Raw genomic sequence first — 20,792 nt, 5'->3', positions numbered from 1 at the left:
AAGCTTGATGTCACTTCTTAAATTTTAAACTTGGCATTTATCTTCTTAGCACTATCAAAGAAACCAATATGGATATTCTAAGCATTTTCCACAATTTTCTTGAAACTCCTATGTTGCAACCGATGAATTCGTAAATCTAAACAAGCATGCCCTTAAAATATTTAAATCTAAACAAGCTTGCCCTTAGGATCTTGGTTCCAATAGCAATCACACAAGGGACATGATCATGGGTAGGTTTGACCAAAGAATAGGCAAAAGAGGAGGGATAAAAATAAACACCACTAAGGTTGTCTAAATTATGTCGGTATCATTTTTGACATATAAGCAATACACACCACTAACTTATCACAGGTTACCCAAACAACTTATGAATGGAGGTAGCATGAACTAAGGCACAATTAGACTCTAAACAAATATCCTTTGTTTTGATAAAAGAAACACATAATGCATGTCATGCCAACTAGGCCACACATACAAACGGTTACGATGTTCCAAGCTAAAATAACTAGAAAACATGAAGTACAAGACTAGAAAAACAAAACAAGTCTTTTTCTTTTTTGATATCTGACAAGTCTAATACGGGACTAGATAAAGGGAAGGTACACTTGACGCTCGTTTGTTGTTTCTTGTCTGGGTAGGTAGGTAGCAACTGATTGCATCATGGGGAGCAGGTAACCACCAGCAACGTCATGGGCCGGTTCGTTGTAGGCGAGACGGGAAGCTAGCATTCCATCGAGAGTACCTACACATGTATATACGATCTGTCAGGCATCAAGTGAGTGGATTAAACGTTGTATTATTTTTTTGGTTCAAAATTTGACGGTGAATATAAAATGAACAAAACGATATCGGCTTGAACAGTGATTTGTTTTTGTATTATAGGCCAGCGGTGGTCAAACAACTTTTCAGAAAAAGAAAAAAAATTGAACGATTTTATCAGAATAGTCCTATTCTCCTATGTCAACAAGTCAATTGTCTGACGCCAGCCGTCAGCATTCCCCAAATGTGGTTATTGACGGTATGGGCAAGACAATTAGAGAAAACAACGATGCTTTAAGCGCAAGGAATTGCTAATAATCTGAGTACGGCATCAGTTCGACCGATTAGCAGAACTGGGATATCACGACGAAAGAAAAACTGAGAAGCTCCGGTGCAGAAACGAATATGAGCTCGCGAACTCGGCCGTTTATATGATTGTCAAACTGGAACATTAACTTTTCCAGGCGAGTAGCCAACGTGCATGCAAAAGCGGAGTATGCGCTGACAGGCATCTAGTGCCGGATTTGTTCATTCAGATGGATAGAGTGGAGAGCCAACTAGCGATAAATTAGTGGAAGCGAAGTGCCGTTGCAACCACCACATGCTTATAATAATAAGAAAATTTACAGTAAGTTGAGAGAGAGAAGCATAACGCCACACATGGCACGTTGAGAGAGGGGAAGAGAGAGATGGACGTTGTTTACTTGCATGTAAAAATAAGGATATCGCTATCACGTTTGGGTGCTAGGGTGCTGCAGGCCACATATAGACATGTTACTTGCGCATGGCTGGGAGCAGGAACCGCACCACTGGCTTCGCCAAACTTACTTCGAGGTAAATCTCTGTACGAAGTTACAAAGCCTCCTTATTATAAAACGCAGCAACAAAAAGGTACAGGAGCAGAGCGTACCTATTTTTCCAAGCACAGGCGCATCCAGTCACAGAAATGAACGTAGACGGTGAGGAGTGAATGCTGATTTTTTATATATATTTGGTCGCTACTTTAATTTAACCACAAGAAAGAGTTTCGAACTCTGCTTCCAGCTAAGTACCAGCTTAAAACAGATGTACGTATGTCGCTCTGTACTATTGGAATTTTCAGCTCGAGCAGACACGGAGGTCAGAACCATGAGGACAAGGATTGCCTGCCAGACGCTTAGAAGCTCAAAACGAGGATTGACGAACATTGCGTTTCTAATTTGAAAATACCCACAGCACACTATCACCGGCAAATCACCAGGCACACTCTGATACTGGTTATATATGCGATGCTCAAACATGAAGGGGTGTGGTTACAATCCTAACCTAACTGGATGGGTCGTTGCGGCCAACTCGTCACAGCATTTAGTTTATCGACAGAAGAAATAATATAGATCAGTTTCGATTGGATGCTGAATCAGAAAGGGGCGTGCTCAAATGCAGCACAGCGAGATCGAACCGGCATTCAAAAAGAGAACTGAAGGAAATTCAATGCTTCATATGGCCTTTGTTTGTGATGAGCATGCACCGCCGTTATACTCTCAAAATAAAGGCCGCTCTACTCAAACGTTTCGGTGCGAACATTTGAAAAAAATGTTTTTCGTATGCTGGTGCTGGAGGCTAGGGCTTCGTGCAGCCCTTTTCACACGTCGCTACGTAGTTAAGAATGGTGAACGTTTCTCAGGTTAACTCGGTTCTGATGTCCAGCCCTAGATGGCAAGGTACGAGCTATATGGTATTTTGCAGGCATCAGCAGTGTTTGCAAAGGAAAGCAAAGCACCTTGCTGAAATCTGAGTCTCATCGCAGCATGAGAACCACGGACTGCAAATTACATACGATGGTGAAAGAATGAGTTTCGTTTCGTTTCATATCACCAGAGTTCGGATACCAGAAGGCCATTACATGAAAGAATGTTCATACATATATATCAATCAAACTAAAGAACCTCTCTAGCAAGCTATACCCTACCATGCCTTGAGCTACTGCAATGCTGAAAGACTTGTAGAATTAAACTACAACAAACCTATGTAGCTCAGATGTACAGAATTCAATCAGAAATAATATGCAGATACATCAGTTCACTATGCAAGCAAAAATTATTAACATCAAATGCACATGTCCTTAAATAAACAGATGCAAGTGTGGAATTGCAAGAAAAGGTATGCATATACGCCCTTGATTCCCACCCACATGATCATACCAGTTATCTGCAACACACCCCACCACACATAATGCAAACCTTCCCAATGTTACGGAAATGCCCTTGTTTGCAGAACTTAAATGCCCTTGTTTGCAGGATTTAAGACTTTGAAACGTAAGGAATATATCCATGCTGCTGCTTAAGTTAGCTGTATTTCACTATCTCTAATTCTCTATACTTTTAGCAGGAATTCAGCTTTGAGACGTACAAAATATATCCATGCTGCTGCTTAAGTTAACTAAAGCTATTCCACTACCTCTATATTTTTAGCAGAAAAAATATAGCAAATTAATAAAATGCCAAGTGCAGACGTGCGCTTACCTGAAGTAGTAAGTTAGCATCAAGGTTGATTTCCAGATCCACGTTGTAGCTGAAGCAATAGATTGTGAGCAAACTGGAGGGTCGCCTGGTACTTCTTGTTCTTATCTGCCTCATCAGGAGCTTGGGAAGAAGCAGAAGCAACATTTTGTTGCTGTTGTGCCTGAGAGGAGAAATTCTGGTTTGCCCCCACCTGGTTGTTTGCTAAAGGACCATTATTGACTTGGGGTGGGGGAGGGAGTGGGAGGTTTGAATGGCTACCTACCGAACCGTAGTTGTTTTGAGATGCATAATACGGCTCTGGTTGATACTGCTGCTGGTTCATCTGTGTGGGTAAACTGTGTCCACCTACCGATGATGCCATAGCAGAATTAGGTGCATGGCTAGGGACTGGAGGTGGCGGTGGCAAATTTAAAGTCATTTCAGGATTGTAAGCGGTATGTTGTGTTAATTGCTCCTGAGCACCTGCCATGCCCCCATAGCTTCTCAAGTGAGCTGCTGAAGCTTGTTGTCCCGGTTGCTGAAGACTACCCATCTGCCAAATATTAAGATAGAAGTCATTGTTTAATTTTTAATGCTTCCATATGTAAGAAATTGTAGATGCATCATGCATTAGTAATTACACAGATCTGTCTGGATTCGAGAGTACCTGACCAGTTGCCGGAACTGCTGACTGCACATTTGGCATAAGCTGAGCTAACGTAGCCATTATGTCAGGCTTTAGTGAAGCCTGTGCTTGATGTCCTGCTATTTGGTTCATAGGAAAACTTGATAGAGATGACTGAACTGCTTCCTCACGCAGAGATCCTCGATACTGACCATCCTGGTGGTGGTTGTCATTAGATGAAACCATACCATAGTAAGGCTGTGACTCTGGTCCAGTTAGCAATGGTCTCTGGACAGCAGCAGTGGACATTTGTGGAATGTGCAGTACCACGCCATAAAGGCGCTCCGGACCATCAACTTGCAAAACATTTGTCAGGAAATCTGATGGTGGTACTAAGAATAAAGTAGTCCCTGAATCAACCTTTACAACCCCTGCGCGACTTTTCGAGCCCAAGTAGCGCAGAAATTCAGTATAGGAAACAAAGTCATCTTCGCTATCTGGTAAGAAGAAGACAATATCAAAACCCGAAGCATCTCCGTAATGCTTTGCAAGCATATCTAATCCCGTTCTAGCAGAACAATTAACAACGTCCGGCCTGCAAAAGAAAGCGGAACATGTGCAAGGTCAAATCAACTATAGAATGAACCTCTATAAAACAAGATTTAAGTGATGTGTATACGTACAAAGGTATCTCAATGCCCTTCTTTATAGGCAAGCAGCGAGCACGACAAACAGGAGATCCACCTTTGGCGATACTGCCACGCCAAAAGTGCCCAAAGGATGAAATTTGGTGCACCGTGCCCTGGATTCGAATAACAGGGCTTAAGCTCTCCTCAGCAAGCGCAACACCATCCTGGTGAGCGAACCGAACTGGATGAACTGCCTCGCTGCCTGCCCTTACATAATAACGGTCTGCACCACCATCCATCCTCGTCCTTTTGGCATCTCTCGGATCAAATGCATTCTGAGCAGAACGTCCAGTCGAGAAAGATGAGCCATGTTCAGGTGCTGGAAGGATACCACCAGGTACTGGCACAGCACCATAGTCCAAGTATCCTGATCTTCCATGCCGAGGATCATAACCCTGTGAAGTGGCACGACCAGGACCAAAATAATCAGGAGCGGCAAACGGACTGTCACTGTACGTGTCAGATCCAGGTAACCCAGCAGGTGGTGTTAGGTTATCAAGTTTACTGGGTGCTAGCCCACTGTTGGAGAAAACAACATGAATTCTATTATCATTGAAAAGGCGACCATCTAGGAGATTCTTGGCTTTAAAAGCTCCTTCGATGGTTGCAAACTCCACAAAAGCATATTGCCTTTCTGGAAAAACTTTAATGTTTGTAACCACACCATGTGCTGCCATGGCTCTTCGAAGTGCCTCCTCATTAAGTTTATGTGTATTGGGAAAACCTACCCACAGAACATTGGAACGGTCTGCTTCCCGCGCTCGTACTCCAGCAGAAGCCTGACAGACAGAAGATGATATGACTGTAAGAAACATCGGCGGATCAAGAGTACAACAGTACAACGGGCAAGATCCAAGACATGGTAAAACAGCATGTACCTTTACATGCCCACCTCCCATTTCACCAGGAGGCACTGATCCTCTACTGTTGAAGTTGCCCGCTTCCGACCGTTCCTACCAAAATCAGTAGAAATAAGGCAGCGCCCTTAAGAAAATGCAGCCTGCAAGTATTATTCACGTAAATCAGTCAACAATACCGAATACTCACCGCTCTGCCCCTGGACCTCTGGAAATCAACACACAATTCCTTCCCACCTAAGTCAGTCCCATTTAACGCTCTATGCGCGGAAATGGCATCTTCCAGCTTCTCAAAGTCGATGTATGCAGAAGTCTGATCACGGGAGAATGCAACACCTTCAATCTTCCCGAACTTCTGAAACTCCTCCTGCAGCTCCTGCTTTGAAATTGCTGGACTGATTCCGCCAATCCATAAGTTCCGAACAGCTCTGGCCTGTACACAAACACCAACCATAAGAACACATGGTACTATTTCTGTAACGACGTAGAAGAATAAAATCCAGCTCGAAACGGAAGAGCTAGCGGCAACATAAGCTGTGAGAGAAAGCTATGATGATATGCTCATTCTAACTCAAACCGAAACGTATCAAATATAGCAGGTAATGTATAGTTCTAGCAAATCACAATATAATAGCATTCTAACTGAAATGAAACCATAGTATAAAGGGCTAGATATTGAACCACCATAGCAAGTTATAGCCTAGAAACACCAAAAGGATCATCAGGGCATACGTCTATTCGCACATCATAAAAATGATGCGAGCAATTCACCGTACAAACAAGGAACAAAACCACCAATCTAACGCACGTAAACCCTAACTGCCGCAACACATCGCGGGGTAACCAACTGCAGCCGAATCACGGGCTGATCCAGGTGGGCGGGCAAGGGAGATGAGGAGTTACCGGCCGCGCGAACTCGATCCGGATGGCCGAGCCCTTGACCCTGGATCCGCGGAGCGCCTCGAGGGCGGCCCGGGACTCGGCGACGGAGCGGAAGAGCACGAACGCGTAGCTGCGGGCGCCGGCGCGCGAGAGGGCGCAGTCGAGCGCGCCGTGCGGGGCGAAGGCCGCCATGACGTCGTCCTCGCCCGCGTGCGTGGGCAGGTTGCCCACCCAGAGCGTGTTCGTCTCGTGGGCGGCCGCCCCCGGCGGGGCGGCTGCGGCGCCACCGGGGGATACCTTCGGGGGAGAGGCCGAGGCCGAGGCCTCGGAGGGCTCCGCGGGCGGCGGCTCCGACGACATCGAGCCGCGATGGGGGGCTGGGAGATCGCCGGAACCCTGCGTCAGGATGGGGATTGATTTCTGGATCTCTTGCGGGAGTGGGGTGGGGTAGGAGAACCGGGCTGGTCCGGCTCGAATTTATTCAGACCACGCTGGGCCGGTCGCACCGTGCCCGTAAATCCGTAGACGGTCCGAATTGCTGGTTGCGAAAGCAAGAGAGCGCGACGGTGTAGATTAAATCGGCCGATTCTTATTCAGTCATAGAAATTATAGCACCCAAAGCCTCCTCTAAATCGCGACGGATCAAGTGTTTAGGAAGGTTGTTGTTTGGTGCCGTGTTTAGAGACATGCATCCAATGGCAGTATACTCACTCATGCGTAGGTAGTCGTCTTTGTATCGGCAGGTGCTCTGCATGCAAGCATCCTCATGGCAGTGGTGTACTTCTGAATCGACGAGAACCAGGCCGTGTCAATAACATCGTGCTTCGACTTGAAGTAGGGTCGAACTCTCAAACACCATGGAGGATCTTCATGAACAAACCCTTGCTCATCCTATACCGGCGCCGAAAATTATCGGCCTGTGTTGGCTCTTCTGCAAAGTAATCGTTGTGCAGCATGGTATGCCCCTCCATCCTCTATCGGGACTTCGAATTCTTTCTTCCTGGCTTTGAACCTTTGTGGCGCGACCTCTTCCTCTTCTCCGTGTCGGAGTCAAGCATGTCTCGGAGGGACACAATGATCAAAAAATCCTCCCGAAGGTCGTCGTCGAAGGCTTGCTTGTCCTCCGTCATTTGGATGATCATCTTGTCCTCAATATCCATGTCTGAAGCAAAATAAATAGTTAAAATTCATCCACGTCAGAAGAGGCAACGAGCAGCGACCTATCACGCCTACCAGACAAACCGTCGAACACCTATGCGCCGAGGAGCGGCGGATTTGCCGGCGCGTTCTGGGACGCGTTGGTGAAATGGCGGCAGCGAAAAGGACTGCGAGGGAGTCATCCGTCACGATGATGTCCGACTCAGGAGAGATTGGCTTTCGAGACGACCGACAAATCGAGTGGCGGCGGAGGGGTGGGAGGCGCGCGAGGGGAGGCACGACGAGAAATAAAAGGCGGGGACCAACCGTTCTGGATTTGGTTGCCAACAGGTGGGTACCCGCCTGTTTTATCGCTCTCTCCGACGTCCCCTGTGGAGCGGAAACGGCCTCGAGGCGTCGGACAACATATTGGGTCTCGCCGAACGGAAAGAGGCTTTGGGACGCGCGAATGAGGCCGATTAAATGTTCGGCGCGCCCCTGAAGATGCTCTTAGGCCTCCACCGAGAGGGCTGGGATCACTTTTGGCACACATTTGCCCGTGACTGTATGGGAGGCGTTGCTTAGGCCCGATTCTTTTGGCATCTTAAAAAAATAATATGGTCTCTCTAGCTCTCGGTCTAATGAGCGTTAGGTTAGAGCTCATTAGACGCCTCCTTCTCTCCCGCCGCCACCGCTAGCCGAACCAATGAGTTTCCCGCCCGCGGCCGGCTTTGCCGTGACGCCTCGTCGCCCTGCCCCATCAAAACTCCTCCTCCACCGGTCCACCGTCGTCTTGGCCATCCCTCTAAGCCCCGTCCCCTTCTTCTCCGGTGCCGGCACCCTAAGACCCATCCTCGCCGTCGCCGTCACCAGCTCCGGCTCAATGGACGCTCCCCGCCCCTCCTTCCTACCGCTCGATGCGTGCAAGGTAGAAGATGACCGCACGAATCTTAGCGCAATTCAATGGCTACAGATTCTACTAAGCTCTAAGGTAAATCTCAATCTACTGAGAATTAGCAAAACCGTAAAAGATAACCATGTCTTCTCCCTAGCTTCTTTCATAAGCCATATTTAGCTTATTACGGTGAGAAGCCCGGATAATAAGTCGGGTGGCTTATGGAGGAAGCTGAGAGGGGCACCTTATTTTTTTAAAGATGGCAAGAGAATTGGACCTAACGTCAAATTCACCAAAATAAAACTTGCAAGTTATCCAACATTTATATTTTGTTCTAATATGCTGATTTATATCTCCAGAACACCATGTTTAACTAAAAAAGGGGCTTAATTATATGGGAAGGGAATTGGGAACACTAGAGTTTCCATCCTAATTTACTAGCATTACATTAGACTTGTGTGCAAAGTTGTTGCTTGCTTCTGCCCAAGCTTTATGTTCCTATGGCTCACTTGAGATTTGAGCCTACAGTGCTCATTGTTGAGGGACTTGTCAAGGGTCTTGTTCTTTTGCTTTGTCTTAAGCTTTTATTGCCATTCGAAATGTCAACGTAAGTGCATTGTATCAATATCGGACGAAGACTTTACATGACAAGGCTAGAGTAAATAGTTTAATTGTTTGGTGGAAGCACTACTAGTTCACATTACTCAAAGTTAAGGAGAATTAACCTATGAAAAGCATGAAGTAAAAGAAGAATGGCCAGCTTCCTCAAGCAGGTCTACCCCATTTCTTAATGGTCTAACTAGATAACTGCACCTGTTTAAATTGTGTAATGAATCAGATCCGGAATCCTGAAAATGTTTGAGGCTTCATGAGTGATTAATATTTTTTTAAATGTCTGTACATTAGAGTAAGAGCTCTTGCACTTGCTCAAATTTCAAAAATCTAGAACTGCGTGGCTTTGAAGCTCAGATGGTGCTTTTTTATGCAGGAAAAATTGCAATCCATATAATGAATTGTTGCAAGAAATTTTTCGGTTGTTGTGTTACAAGGAATTGTTTGCTTCTTTTGATTGTATGGATTTCCATGCTATCCAGCAAGATGATTTACCTATCCCCTGTTGTTTCCCCTAGTTAGTTTGCTTCTCAGTTTTAAATTATGACATGATCTACCTTTCGAACTGATATATGTCGGCAGGCTGAAGAACTATTCAGCTTTGCCTCCTTGAACTCGTTAACATGATCACGTTGCTTATGAAGCCCGCATTCGAGAGAGGTGTACAAGCACGCTCGGCATTCAACAACCTGCATGGATCAATGAAGGCATGCTGTTTATGTTAAGGCCTTGTTTTGGTTAGTGCTTGCAGTTTGTTAAGAGTTATGCATCCTGTTCTCTAGATACCGAATTGCCGACACTATGCAGAGAGACACATTCATCTGTTCTGTCTAAATCTGACAAAGATATTTTGCATTATTGTGCTCTAGATTTTCCAATCCAGCCATGTTTAAGATCCAGGGTACGTGTTGCTGCAGCATCCATTTTGACACAGTTTTGAATACCACGAGTCATCAACCGAAATGAAATACTACTATTTGACGTAACATTTGGCTTGTTAGCAAATACATGCATAGTTCACATAACATTACTTACAATTCGATAGACAAATAAGCTGACCAATAAGCTGGCATTGCTAGATCGGTGTTGTTTTTTTGTGTCTTTCAATGAAATCTATGCCACATGAAACGGCCTGCTCAAGCCTAGCGCCATGCGTCCTTTTGCTTATCTCCTCTGCATTTCCTCTCACCATCATGGGCGTTGCCATATTCCTTTTGCTGCAAATCATTGAGCCAAGCGCCAGGAGTGAAAGCAACTACTAGTACACTTATTTTAACAATCCATAGCAGTGAGCCGTTGAAGAAAGCAGGAACTTCACATGTAATTTGTTAAAAGTTTGTAATTGTTAAACACCAATAACTCTGCGGCTAAGACTATCCGTTACATTGTTCACAAAACCACACATGCAAACGTTGACGGGAGGGATATACTACAAATCTATAAACTCCACTACGGTGCCGAGTAAGCACAGCTATAACTAAGCAGTTGACATCTTAGCATTCTTTGAACAAAATGTTAGATACACACAAGGCCGATAGGCAGAATGTTCCAACGATAGAACGGGCATCTCTCACACTAGTCAGCAACGCTTCTCCTGGGGATAGAATCTGAAACAAATAAGCAACATTCCTGTAAATTTCCAAGAAATGGCAGCTGGAAGGAACTAGGAACTTTTACGGCTAAAAACACCAATGACTCTTGTACCTTGGACAACTGCAGTAGAAATCCAGGGACTGAGCATAGTGCAGTCACAGAGCATCAGACACTCATGGCCAACATTATCTCTATAATATAGGACACCTTCAAAGAGACCAGCACATTCCGAAGTGCCGGCAACTCTCTAACCACTCTGTCTACCAGGGATTTGATTTTGGCAGAAGCAATAGCTACCAAAGCGTCGATATCCTCCTCACATTGTTCGTAGACAATGAAGACAATGAACAAGGATGCCAGTACTGCGTTTGAGAAGGGTGGGAAACTGATAGTTAAATGATAACTGCCACGATAAATGAGAAAAATGTAAGAAGTGGCAAAAGATAACCCTTACCAAGACCCACCAGCACTCTAAATTGGAGGTTCAACATTACTTTGATACAGATCAAGGAGACAACAGCCTGTAGTATAAACAAGGAAATTTGGATCAATCATTTGTAACATAAATAAATTCTCATGATTATACGCTCTTGCAACCATGCTTATGTTTGATACATCATGAAATGTATTTTCATTTGATATCTATAAAATATTTAGTTGCTAATAGTTTTTTTCTAAAACTTTGGTCAAAGTTTACTTAGCTTGACTTTTTTTTAAAGCCTTATTCATTGGAACGGAGGGAGTATGTGCTTTTTGAGTAAAGTCTAGCTGGACTGAGTTATTTATGTACAAACATTGCTAAATCAACAAGGGTTATTTATGTGGGGTGGGGTAAATTTGAGATGGACTCAATGATTACTTCTGCCCCTCAGTTAACCATGTAATAACTATCAAAACTGGAAACAGGAACACATCAACCAAGCATGATGGATAAAATAAGGGGCCGATTCTGTATATGACACTGATATCTTGCTGACATGTAGGACTGTACCAACCTCACAATGATGAAATACATAGTTTTTCACTGGACATGCAGGATATTCTCAGCAAATAACATATTGTAGAGCATATAGGAGCAAAATATTTTGTGCCACAAATTTTTTTTTATGAGTCCACAGAAACCAGGGTGCATCAAGTAAACTGTAACTTTAATGACTTAACATGAATGTAGAGAAATAATCCAGGACAGAGTTCTTCGGAACTTTCTTTTGGGGTGGTGACGTCTGAATAGGACTTCGGCAATGCGTCGATCTTGTCATGGGAGGAAAGGAGAGAAAGGTCGCTGTAAGGGCGGATAAAAAGACGGGCGGCGGCTCTACCTAGACCCCTTCACTAATGGGTCTGCTCATCGAGCTTTCATCCTAAATACTCCACCACACGCAGCCCCTAAAAAGAGGGGCGCTCTATCAACTGAGCTAAGTTACCATTTTCTTTCAGTGCGGCTAATCAACTTCATAAAACAACTAAAGCTGAGCCTACTGCTAACTGAAAAGAAAAGACACTTCATGAATTATCCCTGACAGCTGCTAACAGCTACCTAGAGAGACCAAATTCAAATGTAACTTACTGGGCAGTGCTTCAAATAAGATAGTTGTAGCAAGCTACTGGATAATAAGATAGGGCACATGGGGCACTTCATTAAGAAAACTTTTAAGATAGTGTTCTCAACTGGCTGCATACAAACCTTCAAAAAGGTACCCCAGTCATCACCTTCTGCTAGAACCCTCAACTTATGAATACCTCCGTTCCATAGAGAAGCCAGGTGCACAATTGGATTCCTCAACGTTGAGTCTGATACTTCAAAATAATCAGGAGTAACCTTCTCTACTGCAAAACCAAACCTGCAATAGGAGTTCAAAATACTTATATGTAACATACTAAAACCTATCCACCTAAAAACAGGTATGAGATTTCATTTAATCTTTATCTACCAAAATATAACACACCAACACACAATACAAAACAGTATACATACACTTTCGAAGGTAGCACACCATGGATGTAAAGAGCCAGGGAGATCACTAGAAGAATTTTGGCAGATGAGGAGACAAAGGTTCGGTCCGACAGAAGGAACCAGTAGAACAGCAGAAACACTAATGTGATATATGAAAAGGTTTTCTTTTCATCCCTCCAAAGGAGAATATCAGCAGCTGCAGTAGAATGGTAGCAAGTTAACAAGACAAAAACGTGGATATATAGTACAACGACGAAGAAATTATTTTAGTGAAAACAGCTATCTGTCTCTGGATATTGTTTTGACTTCCAGCTATCTAGTTCATTCAATTTAGTAGCAAGCAAAAGTTCAAAAAAAAGATAGTTAAAAAAATAGTAGCAAGTACAGTGCAAAAATGCTCACCTATTCCACCACCTAGCAGCTTATCAGCTTTTGATGGTCCAGAAGAACTTTGTTTCACCGATAGATCCAAAATATCTGGTAGTTCTGAAATTGACCCAGCAGTTTTCATAATTCCATCCTGCGTACAGATCAAACATCAAACCCACTGGATGTGCACATTTGTTTTGTTAGAGAAAAATAGTTTTGTTGAAATACTTCTGATTCAAGAAAATAGATGATTGAGAAACAAGAACAAATATATAATTTTCGATTTGGAAGCAAGCACACCTCCAATGATACAATTGGGTCATATCCAAGAAGCTTTCTAGCTTTTGAAGTGTTAAAAGTTCTTGTGCGTGACAAGAAGTATACTGTATCAGGATAGAGCAGTGGAGAGGATGACATTTGCAAACCCAATCTGTGATGAATCATATTGGAGAACTCGGCAGCAAACAAGACCACCTTGGCAGGAAGATTAATCCTGGGCCTGGAAATGGAAGAACAGCCACCCACATGTTAATTTCCTGAATAGTTTTCACTGTATGTGTATATGTGTGCATTCGCAAAAAAATGTATGTGTATATGTGTGAGAGAGAGACCTCTGACAACCCATGGCTTCCATCATGCAGGACATAAACTCCCATGTTTTGACAGGGGCACCGTTAGTAATAAAAAAGGGCTGCAAAATTTTAAAGATTAGATTACCTATCAAACTAAATGATATAAATATACTAGCATTTTAATCAACCAGAAGTGTACCTTTCCAGCAACAGAATCGGTATCTGAACATAGAGCTTGTTCGGCACAAACGTTGGCATGTGCAACATTTTCCACATACGTGAAGTCAGACCTGTTACCGCCACTACCTATTACAAACTGAACAGGACTTGGGTAAGAAAGCTGATAGTACTTAATAGCCTGCGAAGGTTTCTGGAGACTGGACACCATTCAGAAAAGCACAAGCAAAAGTGCAAAACTGTGTCAGCTGAAAGGATACAGATACTTGAATGAACATAAATTTTCATATTACATCTGTCAAAATGGAAGTCCTGGAAAACTAGGTTGTTGTTTCAGCGATGAGTTATTAACACTAATCTGATAAATTGTGATTCACTGCGAACTATAATTCTAGAACCGAGTGAATTGCAGATACAACCATTCAAATGGCAAGCATCGCTGGAGATCTGGAAGTGCAACTGGCCACCAAATCAGGCATGCGTACGACTTCTAGTAATCGTATCTGTTGTTACCACAGAAGTGCAATAGGAATTCTAGTACATGTTTAAATTTCTATGAGCTCTTTACTACTGTATAAAAGTTAAACAGAAACGGGCAAATGGCAGCTTCGAATACCTTGCTCAAGGGAGACCTCGCGTATCCAGCAACGAGCCTCACCAGGCTGGAGTCGCCAGGCCCGAACAGATTGCTGGGACGCAGCACGCACGTCCGCATCCCGCCGTTCCCGTCCGCACTCAGCACCATCATCTCCACCTGCGCCCGCAGCTCGCTCGCCGCGTCCCCGAACTGCGTCCACAGGCAGGACCAATCAGGCAATTACTCAGCACCGGCAGAAATGTTGGTTAGCCGAGATGAAGCAGCCAGCCAGCGAACGGCCACAGCGAACGGCGCGCGCGGGGATCAGATCACGAGGTCGAGGAGAGGGCGACGGCGGGGGAGGGTCCTCCCGTACGCACCTTGTCGGGGTAGGTGAGCGAGCCCTCGTCGGCGTCGACCACGTCCAGCGCGCCGGCGGCGACCACGTCGGCGGAGCCGGTGTAGACCAGCCTGGCCACGCCGCCGGCGCGGCAGGCGGCGAGGAGGCGCCTGGTGCCCTCGGCCGCGAGGCGGTGGAGCGGCAGGAAGGACCCGTCGGCGGCGGCGGAGGTGGGGTCCACGTGGAAGACGGCGGCGACACCGGCGAGGGCGAGTGGGGCTGCGGGGTCGGAGAGGTCGATGGAGATGTGGGTGAGCGGGGCTGCCGGCGGGGCGGCGGGCGGCGGGGAGGGGTCGAGGACCGCGACGGCGGACCAGCGGCCGGAGGCGGCGAGCGCGGCGGCGAGGTGGCGGCCGAGGAGGGTGGAGCGGCCGAAGGTGACGGCGCAGGCGGGCTTGCGCGGGGCCGCCTGGGACGGCGGGCTCGGGCCGGGCTCGGCGGTCGCCATCGCGGTGGGGTGGGCAGGGAGTGGGGGGATGGTGGGGCGGGGCGGGGCAGGCGAGGGGGACAAGGCGAGATGACCGGGAGGAGACGAGGGGTTTTGTTTTCTTTTCGAGTCTGTGTGGCGGCTTCTTCCGTTCCATTTCGCTTCTGTTTTGGATTTTGAAAAAATTCCGGCTCAAGTTTGGATTGTTTTTTGCACTATGTTTATTGTGATTCATCCTTAGAGCATCTCCAACCGGCGTGGTATCCATTACTGTATCAAAAAAATGACTAATTTAGCGCGTGAGAGACCCAAATTGATGCTTGCAAGCAACCGGTGTTGTAAAGTGGGTCTGCAAAAATCGTTATCCCGTCTGTTATATCTACCGCGCCGGAAAGAGCGTGCTACAAATCCGCGCAGAAACAACTATCCAGTCTTATAGGCTCCAAAATTTAGAGCTTCTATCGGAGGAGAATATGGCCTCACGCGTGAAATACGGATGGAGCACGCTCCAAAGTAGTTTTACAGTGCCAAAATTTAGTGTGTCTGTTGGAGATGCTCTTAAGCTTGGCCCGTTTGAACAAATTTGAAATCAACACATCAGTTAGAACGGCGAGAGAGGATTCTTGACCTGACGAAAGACAGATCAACACTTCTTCACAACAATAAAGAAATTTACGTAGTACTAAAAGCCATTCAGATTGCCACGCATGCTCATGGCAAAAATATTAAAAGACTAAAAGAGTCGTCACACTTTCTCCTGATGCTTTCTCTTTCGGTGGTGCATCGCATTCATCGAGCATGATTGGTGAATGGTGACTGAGCACCACTTTACAAAGTGCGACGTAGATTGCAAGCCTGGCATTTATGCCGTCAAGGAAAAGACTGCTTACATGATTGATTATGTACATCATCCGGAAGTGACAGAATTGATCTAGGTTTACAATTGTAAACTTGCATAGTTGTTGATTCCTTTACATTGGAGTGATCCAGTGTGTCGTCTACGTTGTCACATAATGCAAATATTATCCACCGTAAGACAGATCACGAAACAGCGACAACAATGACGAATGCCAAGAAAACGAGGAACCAAGGACTACGAAACAGCTAACTGGCTTTCTGTTCCCCAATAGAGAGGATAACAGAACACAATTTATTTTGTAGTTGACAAAAGAATAGCCGACTGCTATCGGATTAACAATCACTATGCAAGCTACATACAACCTGAGGCAATTTTCCGCCCAAGCATTTTAGGAACATCAAGCTATACACATTTCCTCCCGGAGTTCCGTTCCTTCTGTTGGGGATCTCGTGGGGTTCTTTGTCCGCTTCTCTCTTCGACGAGATAGCTGGACCATCTTTTTATGAGAGCTGTCTTTGTGGTTAGTCAAAAGTTATCCTTTGCCCGTCGGACAACTTCAAGAACACGTGCATCATCGAAATGATCCGGAATGGAGAGCATTTTCTTGATCTCTGGACTGGAAGTTCTCAAGAAGGGATTGCACTGCTTCTCTCTCCCGATTGTTGTTGGCACCTGGAAAACAAGAATCCAGGAAAATTTACCAGGTTAAGAATTGATGAACAATCCAAATCCTGGAATGAATTACGCACCATGCAATCTGAAACTCTGATTTATAACACACATCATACTTATTTTGTTATGTTAGTAGCCATCTAAACTGCAAGCAGAGATCTGGTACATCATGAAGACAAAAACAGCCTAATGTTTTAACTGCGGCTCTCGTTTGCAGACCATACTTCTACTTAACATACTAACAAATTAATGGAATAAGCAGCAATATTTACGAATAATATAGCAGAAGAACTTGGAAGTAGAAGAAACATCAAAGTTAGACATGCAAATGGTTACATAAGCTATATTACCGTTGGTGTATTCTTATTGCGCAGCTCAGCTGTACTTGCAGCATATTCCTGAAGATCTTCGTTTCCTGGTTCTATGCTTAAGGCAAACTTCGAATTGCTCTGCAAGGAGGCACTTCCAGCATTAGATACCAGGTTAATGTACTCCCTCCGATCCATATTAGTTGCCACTAATACAGATGTATCTAGACATATTTTAGTTCTAGATACATCCATACTAGTGGCAAGTAATATGAATTGGAGGGAGTAGAAAATGTCTAGATTTGAGTGGAAATATCATTCACCAGAGTATATTCATGTCCACAGTACACCTTCGTCACATCTGGAAGAGCTACAATTTTCTGGAGTGAAGAGTGCATCTGCAGCAAGTTCACGGAAAATGGTGATATACATAAGTCTCACTGATGCTTACAAAGAACTACATTAGTTAAAATCTACAAAAAGGAGAATGGAGCAAACCACAAACAAACAAACCATTACAATCCATAACCTACCAATCTTTTTTTGTGAGTAACCGATTCTAGTGGAAGGTGTGAGCACTTAGATTTGATGACAATTGTTCCTCATTTGCTGTTCAAATAAATGAAGTGCAGGAATACTCGATGTAGCAAAATCTCACTTGTTATAATTATTAATACAGACCTTTCTAAATTTATTCTATTGCTCATGGTTGATAGGTTCTAATGGTTCAGTTTATATTGAAACTCTCTCCAACATGCTTATTAGTCTCAATTAAGGGAATCTGTTAGCGGTAAGTTCCTTATATTCTGGAAGCAAGAACATTGGCAAAGAAGTAGCTTATTACACACATCCAATTGGAAAATCTGAAAGCACATGGATGGAAATAGACAAACTCAAAGAGCATAACATATGAACATTTGAACTATTACAGAGTAGACATGTATACAAAGATATCTAACCTGCTCTGGAGTTCCCTCAAAAAGCTTTCCGCATGATAGACTAAACAAGGTATCACCTGTAAATATTGCTCCAGATCCAGGGAAGTAAAAGCTCAGATGGCCTAATAGAAAAGAAAGAGGAGCGGATGAATTTCTTGAAAACTGTCTTGCACCGAAACTTATTTTCCAAACAAACTTAATATGCATATCCAGCGACACAACCGCACACGTGCCATAAAGTATGGCAAGCCTTAATAGCTCAAAAAATGTTCCATAAAGGCAGGTCACTACTTCTGCACTTTGAGAAGACATCAACCATGAACAACCACAAATGATATAAGTTTGTGTAGAAGAAAAGGTAAGAAAAGCAGGTACTGAGTAAATTAAAATTTTAAGCAGTATACTCCTAGTGGTGACATCATCAAATGATCAAGGATGCATATGAACTTTGGCCAGCAAATCAAGCTTCTAAGTTTTGATAAACTCTAAAAGCACATATGCAAGATGCTGAATGAAGTTGAAATTCAGATCACAAATATGACTTTGTATCCTGGGCAGAAAGAAAAACTGTGTCAAAGTTAGGGTTGTTATATTGGACTTTCCTGACATTTTTTTCTTGCACAGCACACAAGTGCTCCTCTTTGGCTCAAAATTTGCAGGTTCGCACTTCATCATCCCATAAGGCACACATGTCTTGATTAGGTTTTTCTACTAACTTATTATAACTGGTTTTTGAATTCTAAAACCATCAGGTGCAGAAATTAGCACCATTTCCGGTAAAGCTAAACCAATACATACCCAGCAGAACTTAATAATTCTGCCTAGACAACAACTAAGAAGATAAGTCAAAACAATTAAGAATTTTGCAATTACACACCTAATGTATGGCCAGGAGTTTCCATTACAAGAACTTGATGACCGGCAAACATCCACGTGTGACCGTCGCTTAGGGTTATGTCAATGCCAGGAATTCTATCTTTATCCTTCTCAGAACCAATTACCTAGTAAGAATATTATTGTTAGAAAACAAAAGCTGAAGATATCATCATTTCTCATTTGGTTCACAATTTTGTTGTAGGGGAAAGCTAGAAAACAAACTTTTGTCAATCATTTCCATTTATTCACCAAGAGAACCTTTACCTTTTATATTTACTACTTTAAGAACAATTTAAACCAAGAACAACGAAAAGCCATTTCAACAACTAAATTCTGACATTAGTTATAAACCTCGATCTTGTGTCCTTAAATTTGACATATAATTGTTGATAGGACTATCAATAATATCTGGTACAGCAAAATGCTAAGTAATATCTAAATCTTTTTCACTTTATCTCATACTACTTGAACAATTTGCATTCAAGGAACAACGAAAATCCATTTCAACAATTAAACTTCCAACATCAGTTATAAAATTCTATCTCACGCCCTTAAATTTGACGGATAATTGTTGATATGACTGCCAATAATATCTGGTAGAGCAAAATGTTCATGTAATATCTAATTCAGGTTCAGTTTATCTCATACTAGTAAACATTTTAATGGCTTCACGCAGCAAGAGAATAAAATAGAAAAGCAAAGAAGGTAGCCAACTATATACCTTTGCACCATACTTTGCCTTCAGTTCCAAGTTGCCACCAGTATGATCATAGTGATGATGGGTGTTCAATATATAGGTCAAGTTCTGGTTTCTCTTTTCCAATGCGTTTATGATAGGCATCGCCTCAGAAGGGTCTACAACTCCGACTGTTCCAGTATCCACATCATGCAAGATGTATGCATAGTTATCTTGAAGACAGGGTACCTACAATCACAAAGGACGTGGAGTATAGTTAAGAAACATCGGAAGGAAGTGTAAGAGTATGAATGGCAAGCAAGAGACATCTACATAAAGGAAGATAAGTGAAATGTGTATACAACAGAGGTTTCATTGTTCAGCTAGCTACAATATACTACTACCTCCATTCTTATTTAATTGACGCGATGGCAAGGCTAGCTAGTAGAGATTGTATGTATATCCGGCATCAATTAAACACGAACGTAGGGAGTACTTGTTGGTGCGAAACAAATGAAATGTGGAGGTCATGCACTCATGCTATTCCCTCCTAGAATGAAAATCCTGCACATAAACAGCTCGTATATCTTGGGAGACATACAAGCAATGCTGCTCAGACATTAACCATAAGATCACGTGTCTGAAAGAAACAGCAAACATGGAGGGTGGAGAGCAAACTAAAGAAAGTGCGCATCATCTGTCCCACCATAGTACCCTGATAAGGTTTGGCAACAAAGAAAAGATGCAGTCTAAGGTGTCCAACATATCTCATGGTAGTTAGGCAACAAGATAGAAAAATGAAGCAGCATAAAGCAATATGAGTGGTGGAGTGGACGAAGAATATGACAAAGCCTTTTCTACTGGGAACGGCCCTTAGTTTCTCTCCGAAAGCAATGCTGCTAGCAATACCACGCAGTTGCGAGACACTCGTCGCAACCGGCTATAGCTAGTCCACTTCAGCAAACATCTCTTACTGTTGAATTGTCTCCTAAAGCAAACAGCCAGCAGACTAGCCCTCCCCTATAGATTTATTTTTGACCGCTATGTCAACCCGGCAGCCAGCTAGAGGTTACATTCGTAAGCAAACATCTACAGAAGTTCAGGTTTCGCTAGCAACGACTGGAACAGGACGATTGACAGATAGTAACCAAAAATAAAATATCAGGGGTTTCAGAGGGCTCACGAGCTCGATCTGCAGCGAGGAGGAGACGCTGGTCATGTTGCAGAGGTATCGCGCGGCGCCGAACATGCGGCCGACCCCGTGCAGCGTCCTGAGGGGCATGACGAGCAGCGAGCCGATCCCGTACATGAGCGGCTTCCCGAGCCACTTCCTGCTCACCCTGGGTATCAGCGACGGCTGGCCCCGCATCTGCAGAACAACACGGCGACCAGCAGGTTTCGTAAGCCACAGTAGCCAAATCATACAGCTCAGGCAGTCAGATTGTCGGGACCAATTCC

General features: G+C 44.0%; 3 protein-coding genes across 5 annotated transcripts; all 3 read right to left on the bottom strand.

Annotated features, from left to right (window-relative positions):
* Positions 1–383: 383 nt before the first annotated feature.
* On the bottom strand, positions 384–6,652 carry LOC124680553 (flowering time control protein FPA-like). Of its 3 annotated transcripts, none has more exons than XM_047215605.1 (8): positions 6,314–6,531; positions 5,601–5,843; positions 5,432–5,506; positions 4,548–5,332; positions 3,907–4,459; positions 3,523–3,792; positions 3,261–3,450; positions 384–742 (listed from the first exon to the last, which is right to left on the bottom strand). In XM_047215605.1, exons 1-7 carry the CDS (start codon positions 6,482–6,484, stop codon positions 3,280–3,282), a joined length of 2,268 nt encoding a protein of 755 aa, XP_047071561.1. In that variant the 5' UTR covers positions 6,485–6,531; the 3' UTR covers positions 384–742; positions 3,261–3,279. The 3 variants fall into 3 exon arrangements, with proteins under 3 accessions (XP_047071561.1, XP_047071562.1, XP_047071560.1); XM_047215606.1 differs by having other exon boundaries at positions 3,261–3,792; positions 4,548–4,948; positions 5,282–5,332; XM_047215604.1 differs by having other exon boundaries at positions 3,261–3,792; positions 6,314–6,652.
* Positions 6,653–10,225: 3,573 nt separating this feature from the next.
* On the bottom strand, positions 10,226–15,026 carry LOC124680552 (3beta-hydroxysteroid-dehydrogenase/decarboxylase-like). The gene is made up of 11 exons (XM_047215603.1): positions 14,559–15,026; positions 14,218–14,388; positions 13,624–13,740; positions 13,464–13,543; positions 13,153–13,351; positions 12,886–13,003; positions 12,505–12,679; positions 12,214–12,370; positions 10,984–11,050; positions 10,641–10,891; positions 10,226–10,543 (listed from the first exon to the last, which is right to left on the bottom strand). Exons 1-10 carry the CDS (start codon positions 15,024–15,026, stop codon positions 10,695–10,697), a joined length of 1,749 nt encoding a protein of 582 aa, XP_047071559.1. The 3' UTR covers positions 10,226–10,543; positions 10,641–10,694.
* A 1,088-nt stretch (positions 15,027–16,114) lies between these two features.
* LOC124680554 (probable hydroxyacylglutathione hydrolase 2, chloroplastic) lies at positions 16,115–20,699 on the bottom strand (the record flags this gene model as incomplete). Its single annotated transcript, XM_047215607.1, is given in 7 exon segments — positions 16,115–16,536; positions 16,887–16,985; positions 17,168–17,242; positions 17,804–17,904; positions 18,660–18,783; positions 19,380–19,583; positions 20,518–20,699. Coding segments are annotated over 7 exon segments (932 nt in total), but the record flags the coding sequence as incomplete, so codon positions are not given.
* Positions 20,700–20,792: the final 93 nt, after the last annotated feature.

This window comes from Lolium rigidum, unplaced genomic scaffold (genome assembly GCF_022539505.1).
Source record: "Lolium rigidum isolate FL_2022 unplaced genomic scaffold, APGP_CSIRO_Lrig_0.1 contig_20190_1, whole genome shotgun sequence".
NCBI lineage: Eukaryota > Viridiplantae > Streptophyta > Magnoliopsida > Poales > Poaceae > Lolium > Lolium rigidum.
This window is presented reverse-complemented; position numbering and strand designations above follow the sequence as displayed.

What these genes read in the sequence shown, in the direction of transcription:
- LOC124680552 (XM_047215603.1), bottom strand. Translation starts at nt 15,026, where the DNA reads ATGGCGACCGCCGAGCCCGGCCCGAGCCCGCCGTCCCAGGCGGCCCCG. An exon ending in CGAGGTCTCCCTTGAGCAAG is followed by an intron (nt 13,741 to 14,217) that starts GTATTCGAAGCT and finishes AGTCCTGTTCAG; the next exon opens with TTTGTAATAGGTAGTGGCGG. An exon ending in ACTGGGGTACCTTTTTGAAG is followed by an intron (nt 11,051 to 12,213) that starts GTTTGTATGCAG and finishes TTTATACTACAG; the next exon opens with GCTGTTGTCTCCTTGATCTG.
- LOC124680553 (XM_047215604.1), bottom strand. Translation starts at nt 6,652, where the DNA reads ATGTCGTCGGAGCCGCCGCCCGCGGAGCCCTCCGAGGCCTCGGCCTCG. An exon ending in GGATCGAGTTCGCGCGGCCG is followed by an intron (nt 5,844 to 6,313) that starts GTAACTCCTCAT and finishes GTTTGTGTACAG; the next exon opens with GCCAGAGCTGTTCGGAACTT. An exon ending in TGGGAGGTGGGCATGTAAAG is followed by an intron (nt 5,333 to 5,431) that starts GTACATGCTGTT and finishes TCTGTCTGTCAG; the next exon opens with GCTTCTGCTGGAGTACGAGC.